Here is a 9,250-nt window from a genome sequence, read left to right as displayed (position 1 = left end):
TATTTTTGTGATACGTGATTTCATTGGTATAATATAATTCTCACCATGCATAAATATAATGATTGAACACGAAGACAAAGCCGTTTTTCCAGTGCCTTGAAATTCGTGATTTGTTGTCCGTTGGCGAGCGGGCTGCGTTTCTGGTACAGGTGGTCCGTGGGAGCAGTTGTCTCCAATCCTGCCGTGGATTAAATCAGCATGTGTTGACATTCGTGTGATGTAAGTCCATGGAAAATACCTTGTGCATGAAAAGCCTGTCGAATGGAGCTGTACCATTCAGCTGCTGCGACGCATGGATAACAGGCAGAGTCCAGTTGATAAACTGGTATAGGTTCCACTTTCCTGTCATATGTGGTTAGACTTAACGGCTAGTCCAAACATATATTGAGCAAGCTTTTTGTGACCTTTTTCATACATTTCTGTGCCTGTAATTCTGGGTATGGGAAGAAGCCAGCCTGCACAACTTGGCAGACAAGTCGAGGCCTGATCCTGCCCCAAATTGGCAGCCAACTTTTCTGCTTGGGGCAAGGACTGATGGTTTTAGGACCAGGGTGTCTCCAAGATTTTCCTCACAATCTTATCTTGCACAATCTTTCCCCACAATCTTAATCACAAAGTTACTGAATGAAGAGCATTTAAAATGCACTGGAATTTCACAATGCAAACAGAGAAATCTCAGGGCTTTCAGGCTGCCACATCACCACTTGCCCTTGTGGTTGTTTTTTGTTGGTTTACCTATTCTGAGCAAACTTCAGAAGCTGGTATGAACAAAGTTATTCACACCTATGAAAAATGTTTTTCAGTTGAGTGATTCAATTCAATAGGTGGATCTTTGACTACAGGGACGTGGTGCAAGTAGCTTTGTTTAGGGACAGACATGATAATATGACAACCATAAAGATGACTTTAACTTTTGCAGTGTGACATGTGCTACATGTGTAGGCCAAGATTTGGTACAATATATATGTACAAATAACATTCTTTGAGTTTGTTTAAGGCAGTCTCTGAGTTTGTTGGATATTGTTACATCTATCCTTGCTTTCAGCAAAACTACAGGTTCACTACCCCTGTTATATCCAAATTTTTGATGTGCTATGTTAAGGTCCAGGGATAGGTTTATCTATTTGTTTTTTATGGGGTGGCTGGAAAAGTATCAGGTGCCTGGAAATGAAATGTTATATGGTGCTGCCTGAAGTCTTCGTGGCTAATTTGAAATTGCTTAGCTACCAATATGATATGGTGCTGGTGGTAGCGTAGTTGTGCTGGACATTTTGGAAATTGGAGGGAAAAGGTATTATTTAAATTGGTACCTGCCCTTTGTGCCAGAGTTAAAGGCAGGTGGTATGATATATCATCAAAAGCTGAGTGTGTTATCCAGGCCAGTCTAGCCCAGATGATACACATACCAATGCCATGCAAAACATGAACATCATGGAAAGGTTGTAAACATATAAAATGCCTTGACAATTTCTGATTGAATAAGGGAGTCATTTCCAATTTTCTCCATTTCTAAATTTTGTTACATGCATCATTTCAGTCTTATTCTGTGTCATCTCATCTCAATCATGCTTGAAGTCAAGGTCAGCAGTTGAAACCTTGCAAAAACAACAAGCTCACAACACAAGCTGATCACAAGGTGGAGATCTGCTACAAGCTTTTAATCAGAGTGTATACTGACAAGAACACCAGTCCAAGAACTCCAGCATCCTAATAGACTTGGCTCATCAAGGAATCACAGCTTGAGGATGTAGATGCAGAGGAATATTGCTCAGGCATAACTAGCGAGCCTGAAACCTTCTAGCGCTCCCAGGCCTGATGGAGTACATCCTAAGTCACATTCTGAATCCTGAATCATGAACCTGCACCAATACCAATGTAGCGAGTTAGTCAGATTTGGGTGAGACTGCACAGTCTCATGTGGTCTCATGCCATCATGCTGAGTAGACAGGTCTGGAAAACTGGAGTTACAGGGTCATTTCCTGCTGTGCCTGCTGCTCCTGTCTGAGTAAGGCAGGTGACATCATAACTAGCCTCAGTTGCTGAGTGTATTTAAAGTTCCAGTCTCGCGAAAGGTGGCATTGATGCCTGGTGCTCCCCTCTCCATGTTGTGCTGAAGGTCCATGGACAGTGTGTGTCTACCCCATGAATGGAATCTGAACACTGCAATCCCCATATTAGAAAAGATAGGCTTAAAATTACCTTGAGTTGATTGCACCTTATCTCTGGCAGCTTTTCAGTGGTGGGTTGTGAAATCCATTTTCAGAGGCCACCATATTTTTTCTGACATCCTCCTATCAATTCTCTGAAGACTGGCACAGCTTTTGACCATGTCAGTCATGCATCACCTAGCTGATTGGTGTGCTTGAAGACCTGGGAAAGATGATCACAACGGCAGCCCCATCGAGGATGATTGGGATCACTCCTCACTGGGATCTGTATCATGGACCTCCATACCCTCAAAACTCCTGCTCAGCTCAAACTTGCTGCATCCATTGACCAGCTTTAAGGTCAGAATACACTGTCACTGGGGTGTGATTTTGCATTCTGTGCCAAGACTTAAGTCAACAGGGGTTCATAAGCTCAATGAGAATTGGACTTATAGGCACATGCAGACTTCAAAACTGCAGGCATCATTCAGTTTCATGTTGTTCATAAAGCTGTGTTGATGATTCCCATTGACCCCAGTCATCAGATCACTGAGCCCATCTTATATGACCTGGAAAATAACCTCATTGAAACTGGCACATTTATGCATTGTGTAAGTAAACTAAAGCAGTGCAGGTATCATCACTTCCAAAATGAGGTGGGCTTGGTACAAGGCATATCCACCACATGCTAATGGTCATCAGTAAAAAGCAGTTGTTCAGTATTTGTGATGATGCATGATTTTACCTAATTCTCCAATGGGTATCAATGTGTGAAATTGAAGTGTACCTTAAATGCCATGGCCATTTGCTATCTCACGTGCAGTCTGTGCACATTGCTCATGTCATCAGTGCATGCAGGCCATGACCAAATCTCATGCTCAACAGGGCTGGCACCAGTTTGCTCAAACAAGTGCTGAACATGCAGCCATGGTGTATACATTACAGTAGACTTCAACCATAGTAGATAATAAGCAGTGTTTGAATATTTGGCCAAGTTGGTGGCAGCGACAACAATATTTTTCATGCTGATTCCCCCCAGCTTGGGGTTCACTGCCTGTAGCTCTCTCTTGTCAAAAATTGGCAAATCAGCATCAAACCGAGTGGTGGTCAATCTAGCAGCTAGGCACCTCTGGCTTCACAAATGGACTAGGCGGGCCATGTGTCTGGGCTCAAGGTCAAAGAGCCACAGACTGTCGCCAACAAATTGTGTGTGGAGGCTGCTGGACAGCAAGCATTCTGGTAGTGTGAATTCATATTTACTCCCTGGATACCCCACTGGATGCATTTTGGAACACTGGTTGGGGACAACACTTGGGTAAACAAATAAAAAGGCACATTTAGGATGTGTGTTGTGCTTTCCCATGCTTCTGTTGGGCAAATTGGGTGAAAATAGCCCAGATGCTGGCTACCTTGGGACATAGAACATTCCTGTGTTGCTGACATGGCCTGACCTGACCTCGGTCGTTCGGCAGTGAGGCATGTCCCAGACGCCGGCCAGCCTCGGCGCCGGCGCGACGCTCGTCTCGCTGACGGGCGCCCAGTCGGTGGCCGGCGCCGTCAGCATGAACGTGCAGCCGACCTACGTCACCCTGGCGCCTGGCCAGCAGCTGCTCGGCCACAACCCCCAGCCGTCCGGTGAGAGTTGGGCGCCCGGGGGCAGCTGGCCTCCCGGCAAACGTCCGTGCCATCTTGTCAGTTTCAACACCGTCCACTGACTTGTTCTGTCTCCTCGTGAATGAGAGTCTGTGACAGGATCAGGACTTACAGGATGGACTCGACTTAAGGTGCCCGGAATGCATATCAGGATAATGCGCACACAAATAGTGCCAGTCAGTAAACAATGTGGAAGTTAACCATATGTCTGATAGCAAATGATCACGCTACTGTCATATGTAGTTTGTAGGCGAACATTCTATGTAGGCCTGGCTTGTGCAAGTGAAGACCTCTCTTGGCTTAACATGCAAGAAGTCCAGATGCAGTTGCAGGTTTGGCTGCAGTGGGTTTCTGTACTGCGCAATAATCATACTCCTTTTTGACAATGGAATGTCTGAAAAAGGGTCTGTCCATTCTGTAGAACCCAGCCTAGACTCCACCAGCCATGCTGTCCGTCCCACTAACCCCTGCCGTGCCTCCACCAGCCGTGCTGTCCGTCCCACTGACTGCTGCCGTTTCTCGGTCAGCCGTGCTGTCCGTCCCACTTACCCCTCCCATGTCTCCACCAACTGTGCCGTCCATCCCACTGAATCCTTTGCTATCTTCGCCAGCTGTACTGTCCGTCCCATTGACTCCTCCCGTGTCTCCGCCAGCCGTCCTGTCCGTCCCACTAACCCCTCCCATATCCCCACCAGCCGTGCTGGCCGTGCCGCTGCCTCCTCCCGTGTCTCCGTCAGCTGTGCTGTCCGTCCTGTTGACCGCTGCCGTTTCTCCGTCAGCTGTGCTGTCCTTCCCACTGCCTCCTGTGTCTTCGCTAGCCGTGCTGTCCGTCCCACGAACCCCTCCCATGTCCCCACCAGCCGTGCTCTCCGTCCCACTGCCTCTTCCCGTGTCTCCGTCAGCTGTGCTGTCTGTCCCACTAACCGCTGCCGTTTCTCCATCAGCTGCGCTGGCCAGTACGCTAACCGCTGCCATGTATCCGTCAGCTGTGCTGTCCGTCCCGCTGACCGCTGCCGTATTCCTCTGTTAGCTGTGCTGGCCGGTACGCCGACCGCTGCCGCGTTTCTCTGTCAGCTGTGCTGTCCGTCCCACTGACCGCTGCCGTTTATCCGTCAGCTGTGCTGGCCGGTACGCCGACCGCTGCCGTTTCTCCGTCAGCTGTGCTGTCCGTCCCACTGACCGCTGCCGTTTATCCGTCAGCTGTGCTGGCCGGTACGCTGGTGTCGAAGCCGCCGGGCATGGCCGCGTTGGCCACCTCGGCCGTGCCGCAAGGCGTGGTAACGCTACAGTCCGCCGGCCTGCAGCAGCCGCAGCAGCAGGCCAAGCCGGCCCAGCAGCAGCAGCAGCAGCAACAACAGCAGCAGCAACAGCAACAGCAGAGGACAAGTGGCGCCACCGCCGCTGCCGGCGAGGTACAGACACAGGCGTACAGGCCTGCTCGCAGCTCACAACAGCCAGTCGGACTGAGCTGGCGTGCCTTATCAGTGATTCTGGATCAGCGATGGCCTTATTTTGTATCTGGGCCTGGATCTGGATCCTGATTATAGATGGAGCCGTCTTCCAAAACCAAATCGCTCAGAAAGTTTTCTTAAGGATATTTTATGCAGACATGAGTAACGCGGTGGGACGGGATGGGTGAAGAGATGGCGATGCAGGTGTTGCGGGCTAGCTTTGTCGTAATGCGTGTGGTACTTATCCAGTCTCAATCTGCAATGGAAACGCATGTCTCAGTCCGGTTTGAACAGCATCTTGGACGACACCAGTGATTGGTTTACGGTTGTTTTCTCTCCTGCACTAGAAGATGCGGTGTGCTGGGCCTGTGTTCTGAACTTGTCAACACCGCAGTCTGCTACATGGTGTCCACTACGACAGCCCTTGGTCCGATCAGGACGTTATTCCGTTGCACCTCCATTTGTGCACCGGACAATACACTTGGGTGCACAAATGGAGAGTCCACCGCCACCCTCCACCGGCATCTGCACCCGCCCAGGTCACGCCTCCGCACTGTACACCTCCCCCGGCCGATCGGCGCACGGGACCGTCGATCGAGCCCGGCGCCTCCTGCCATCAGGTGCTGACCAAGCAGCGGCTGCACGAGCTCGTCAAGGAAGTGGACCCGAACGAGCAGCTGGACGAGGAGGTGGAGGAGCTGCTGCTCCAGCTGGCCGATGACTTCATCGAGAGCACGGTCAGCACGGCCTGCCAGCTGGCCAAGCACCGCCGGGCCGCCACTGTCGACGTGAAAGACGTCCAGCTCTATCTCGGTACGTCCCGGGGGGCGTGCTGCCGGCGGGTCGGGGGCGGGGTGCCCGCTTGCGACGTGAAAGACGTCCAGCTCTATCTCGGTACGTCCCGGGGGACGTGCTGCCGGCGGTCGGGGGCGGGGTGCCGCCTGCGACGTCTGCTCGCGATGGCTGGGGTGGTGTTGTGACTAAGACCTGGCATGTAGGAGTACACACGACCAGCTAGCTGAAACGTTTCCGCCGCGGTTTGTTGCATGACGCGACGGGGTCATTGTTTGATTTGGCACTGGGCGTGTGTGCTTGGGCACGCTTGCGTATTTGGGTAATGCAGACCAGGGGAGCGGCAGCGGCCTCGCGCTGTTCGTGATGTTTTAATGACCCTGACATGCAGTCTTAAGGGCGTATGGCCGCCGGAGCTCGGTGGATGTGTTATGATCTGCGACCCCCCCCCCCCCCCCTCCCCCTCCCTCCGTCGAGAGCGGTCGTGTCCACCGCCGGCTCACGGGCGCCTGCCTGCCCGCTGCAGAGCGCAAGTGGAACATGTGGATCCCGGGCTTCGGCACCGAGGAGATCCGGCCGTACAAGCGGAGCGGCACCACCGAGGCGCATAAGCAGCGCATGGCCATCATCCGCAAGGCGCTGAAGAAGTACTGACGGCCTCCAGACGCGGGACGGGCAGGTGTGCTGTGCGTGGGGCGGGGCGGGGCGAGACGGCCGGCACGGGCGCCGGCCTGTCCGTCCGGGACACCGTTGCCAGTGAGCACTATTGTATTTTTTTGTATCGAGATCAGCGCTGACCAATAAATGCAATTCGCGCGCGACTCCTCGCCTGGTGGCCGTGTGTGGTTGGCGCGTGCCGCCGTCCGGGCAGATGTGTCGGGCTCGCTGGTGAGATGCGCGGAGGCAGCGTCATAAACAAGTCTCAAAGGAAAAGAGTCGTCCAATAACGGACTTCAGGTATATTCGACACGATCAAAGCATGAGCACCCAAAGCAGCACCTCTTGTCAGACGGGAACGTCTAAAACTGGCCACGGACATGCCACAAGAAAGCGACAAATTTCAATTGGTTCATCGCGCACCACTACGATGATTATGCCTGGTGCGAAGGCGCAGAACGGACAACATCCAGTGTTCACAAAGGGGAAGACATGGCAGTGGTAAACGCGACTATGGCTCCCGCTATACTTGGCACATCAATCGTAGTTCTCACGAACATCACTGACCATGCAGATAATTTTCATCCAGCCAGAACAGACCGGGACATAGTTCAGCCATGTCCTCGGACATTAGATAGTAACGAGCAAATTCCAACCGCAATCGTAACCGCAATGGAAGCCGAATGTTAAAACCAGCGACGTAACAAGGCGGCTTTGAATACTAGGGTCTAACGGCGCACATGGCCTAAACGATTGCACGTTACGTAACAACATGTAACGACCCGCGGTTGCAACGTAGATATTTGCATAAGATATTATAATATCCAAAGTAACAGCACAGGCAAGCATCATTTCATTTCGCTCTCAAAACACATCAAAATTGCTCACAGATCTGAGTAATGGTCAGGAAGCATCAAACCGCTTCTGCGGCATTGCTGGAGACAAGCTGGTCTTTCCGACACAGTCCAAACGTCCCGCTTCCGGTAGGCAATTGTAACAAATCAACAACAGCGCGCTGACCCACAACGGGATCTTCCTGTAACAGCGTCCTCCAATCGTTCACGTTCGTGCTATTGGCGGCGCAGCGGGACCTTTCAGTGTCATCATTGAGCTTGTTACTGACTATGTAGATACCCGTCCACAGTGCGTGAGGTAACCGACAAACGCCCCCTGATTATTGCTGGTCTAGGCACGACGTTCACAGTGGTCATGACATACCAGGCGCACAAGTCACGTGCGGTCATAAATTCAAACCCCCGGCCACTGCAGGGCTCACTTTCTAACAAGGTATGGTAGGGTTGTAATAAGATCACACCACACCAACTATACTCCCGGCTAATTGGTCCCGTCCTAACTCTGGTCCTTGCGCGCAATTAACAGCCCTATGGACTCCCACTAACCTCCCATCTACATTCTGCCTTGCTTACCCGTCGTCTACCCGCAGTATGTCCTATGCCCTGCTTCCGGTTTTGTCCCTGCGCCTTGTCCCATACGCTACTCCTAGATTACACACCCCATGCAGCTCACAGAGCCGCGTATCTGCGGCCTACTGGCGGCCATTCTGCCGTCCAATGGCCTCCCAGCGAGCGTACAGGCGCTCCTGCGGCTCCTCCCAGATGCGTCTGAAGGCAGTCCAGCCGTTGACGGCCGTGGTCATGACGTACTCGTTGGCCGGGTTCTGGTGGAAGGCGTAAGCGCCCATCACCAGCGACTGGGCGAACCGAGCGCAGATACACGTCTGCCGACCGGGGAACACAGGTCACAATCACCACCCAGCTGGGTCACGGTGTCGGGTGAACCGGAAGTGGATACGGAATCACGATCACAGCCGGGTTGCGTCACAGTTTTGGTGTCACCTCCCCCTCTTTCTTTTTCTCTCTCGCTCTCGCTCTCGCTCTCGCTCTCGCTCTCGCTCTCGCTCTCGCTCTCGCTCTCGCTCTCGCTCTCGCTCTCGCTCTCGCTCTCGCTCTCGCTCTCGCTCTCGCTCTCGCTCTCGCTCTCGCTCTCGCTCTCGCTCTCGCTCTCGCTCTCGCTCTCGCTCTCGCTCTCGCTCTCGCTCTCGCTCTCGCTCTCGCTCTCGCTCTCGCTCTCGCTCTCGCTCTCGCTCTCGCTCTCGCTCTCGCTCTCGCTCTCGCTCTCGCTCTCGCCTCCGCTCTCGCTCTCGCTCTCGCTCTCGCTCTCGCTCTCGCTCTCGCTCTCGCTCTCGCTCTCGCTCTCGCTCTCGCTCTCGCTCTCGCTCTCGCTCTCGCTTCGCTCTCTCTCTCGCTCTCGCTCTCGCTCTCCTCTCTCTCTCTCTCTCCTCTCTCTCTCCTCTCTCTCTCTCTCTCTCTCTCTCTCTCCTCCCTCCCTCCCTCCCTCCCTCCCTCCCTCTCCTTTTCCTCCTCACTTTTCCCTATCTCACTCTTCACCACTAACCTTGAGCAGGCCCATCTCAAGCGCAGTGGGGGTCCGGTGGCGCCGGTAGCCGGCCAGCGCGTGCCCGCCCACGTCCAGCCGGTCGACCTCGGAGCAGTCGATCATCAGGTACATGACGATCAGCGCCAGCTCGAA

The 9,250-nt window shown here is 53.0% G+C and overlaps 2 protein-coding genes across 2 annotated transcripts; one reads left to right on the top strand and one right to left on the bottom strand.

Moving 5' to 3' along the window:
- Nucleotides 1-6,865, top strand: LOC119100738 (transcription initiation factor TFIID subunit 12). The gene is made up of 5 exons (XM_037223839.1): nucleotides 1-219; nucleotides 3,620-3,782; nucleotides 5,001-5,212; nucleotides 5,872-6,064; nucleotides 6,570-6,865. The coding sequence occupies exons 2-5, from the start codon at nucleotides 3,626-3,628 to the stop codon at nucleotides 6,695-6,697; spliced, it is 690 nt and encodes a 229-aa protein (XP_037079734.1). The 5' UTR covers nucleotides 1-219; nucleotides 3,620-3,625; the 3' UTR covers nucleotides 6,698-6,865.
- A 1,359-nt stretch (nucleotides 6,866-8,224) lies between these two features.
- On the bottom strand, nucleotides 8,225-9,243 carry LOC119099765 (hydroxylysine kinase-like). The gene is made up of 2 exons (XM_037222828.1): nucleotides 9,116-9,243; nucleotides 8,225-8,438 (listed from the first exon to the last, which is right to left on the bottom strand). The coding sequence occupies exons 1-2, from the start codon at nucleotides 9,227-9,229 to the stop codon at nucleotides 8,247-8,249; spliced, it is 306 nt and encodes a 101-aa protein (XP_037078723.1). The 5' UTR covers nucleotides 9,230-9,243; the 3' UTR covers nucleotides 8,225-8,246.
- Between the last annotated feature and the right edge of the window lie 7 nt (nucleotides 9,244-9,250).

The sequence above is a fragment of the Pollicipes pollicipes genome, unplaced genomic scaffold (genome assembly GCF_011947565.3).
Source record: "Pollicipes pollicipes isolate AB1234 unplaced genomic scaffold, Ppol_2.1 Scaffold_4881;HRSCAF=5763_pilon_pilon_pilon, whole genome shotgun sequence".
NCBI lineage: Eukaryota > Metazoa > Arthropoda > Thecostraca > Pollicipedomorpha > Pollicipedidae > Pollicipes > Pollicipes pollicipes.
This window is presented reverse-complemented; position numbering and strand designations above follow the sequence as displayed.

Bases quoted from the DNA above. Each gene is read 5' to 3' on its own strand.
- LOC119099765 (XM_037222828.1), bottom strand. From the start codon at position 9,229: ATGTACCTGATGATCGACTGCTCCGAGGTCGACCGGCTGGACGTGGGC. The intron at 8,439-9,115 runs GTTAGTGGTGAA...CCCGGTCGGCAG, and splicing joins TTGAGATGGGCCTGCTCAAG to ACGTGTATCTGCGCTCGGTT.
- LOC119100738 (XM_037223839.1), top strand. From the start codon at position 3,626: ATGTCCCAGACGCCGGCCAGCCTCGGCGCCGGCGCGACGCTCGTCTCG. The intron at 3,783-5,000 runs GTGAGAGTTGGG...TTTATCCGTCAG, and splicing joins CCACAACCCCCAGCCGTCCG to CTGTGCTGGCCGGTACGCTG. The intron at 5,213-5,871 runs GTACAGACACAG...TCCTGCCATCAG, and splicing joins CCACCGCCGCTGCCGGCGAG to GTGCTGACCAAGCAGCGGCT.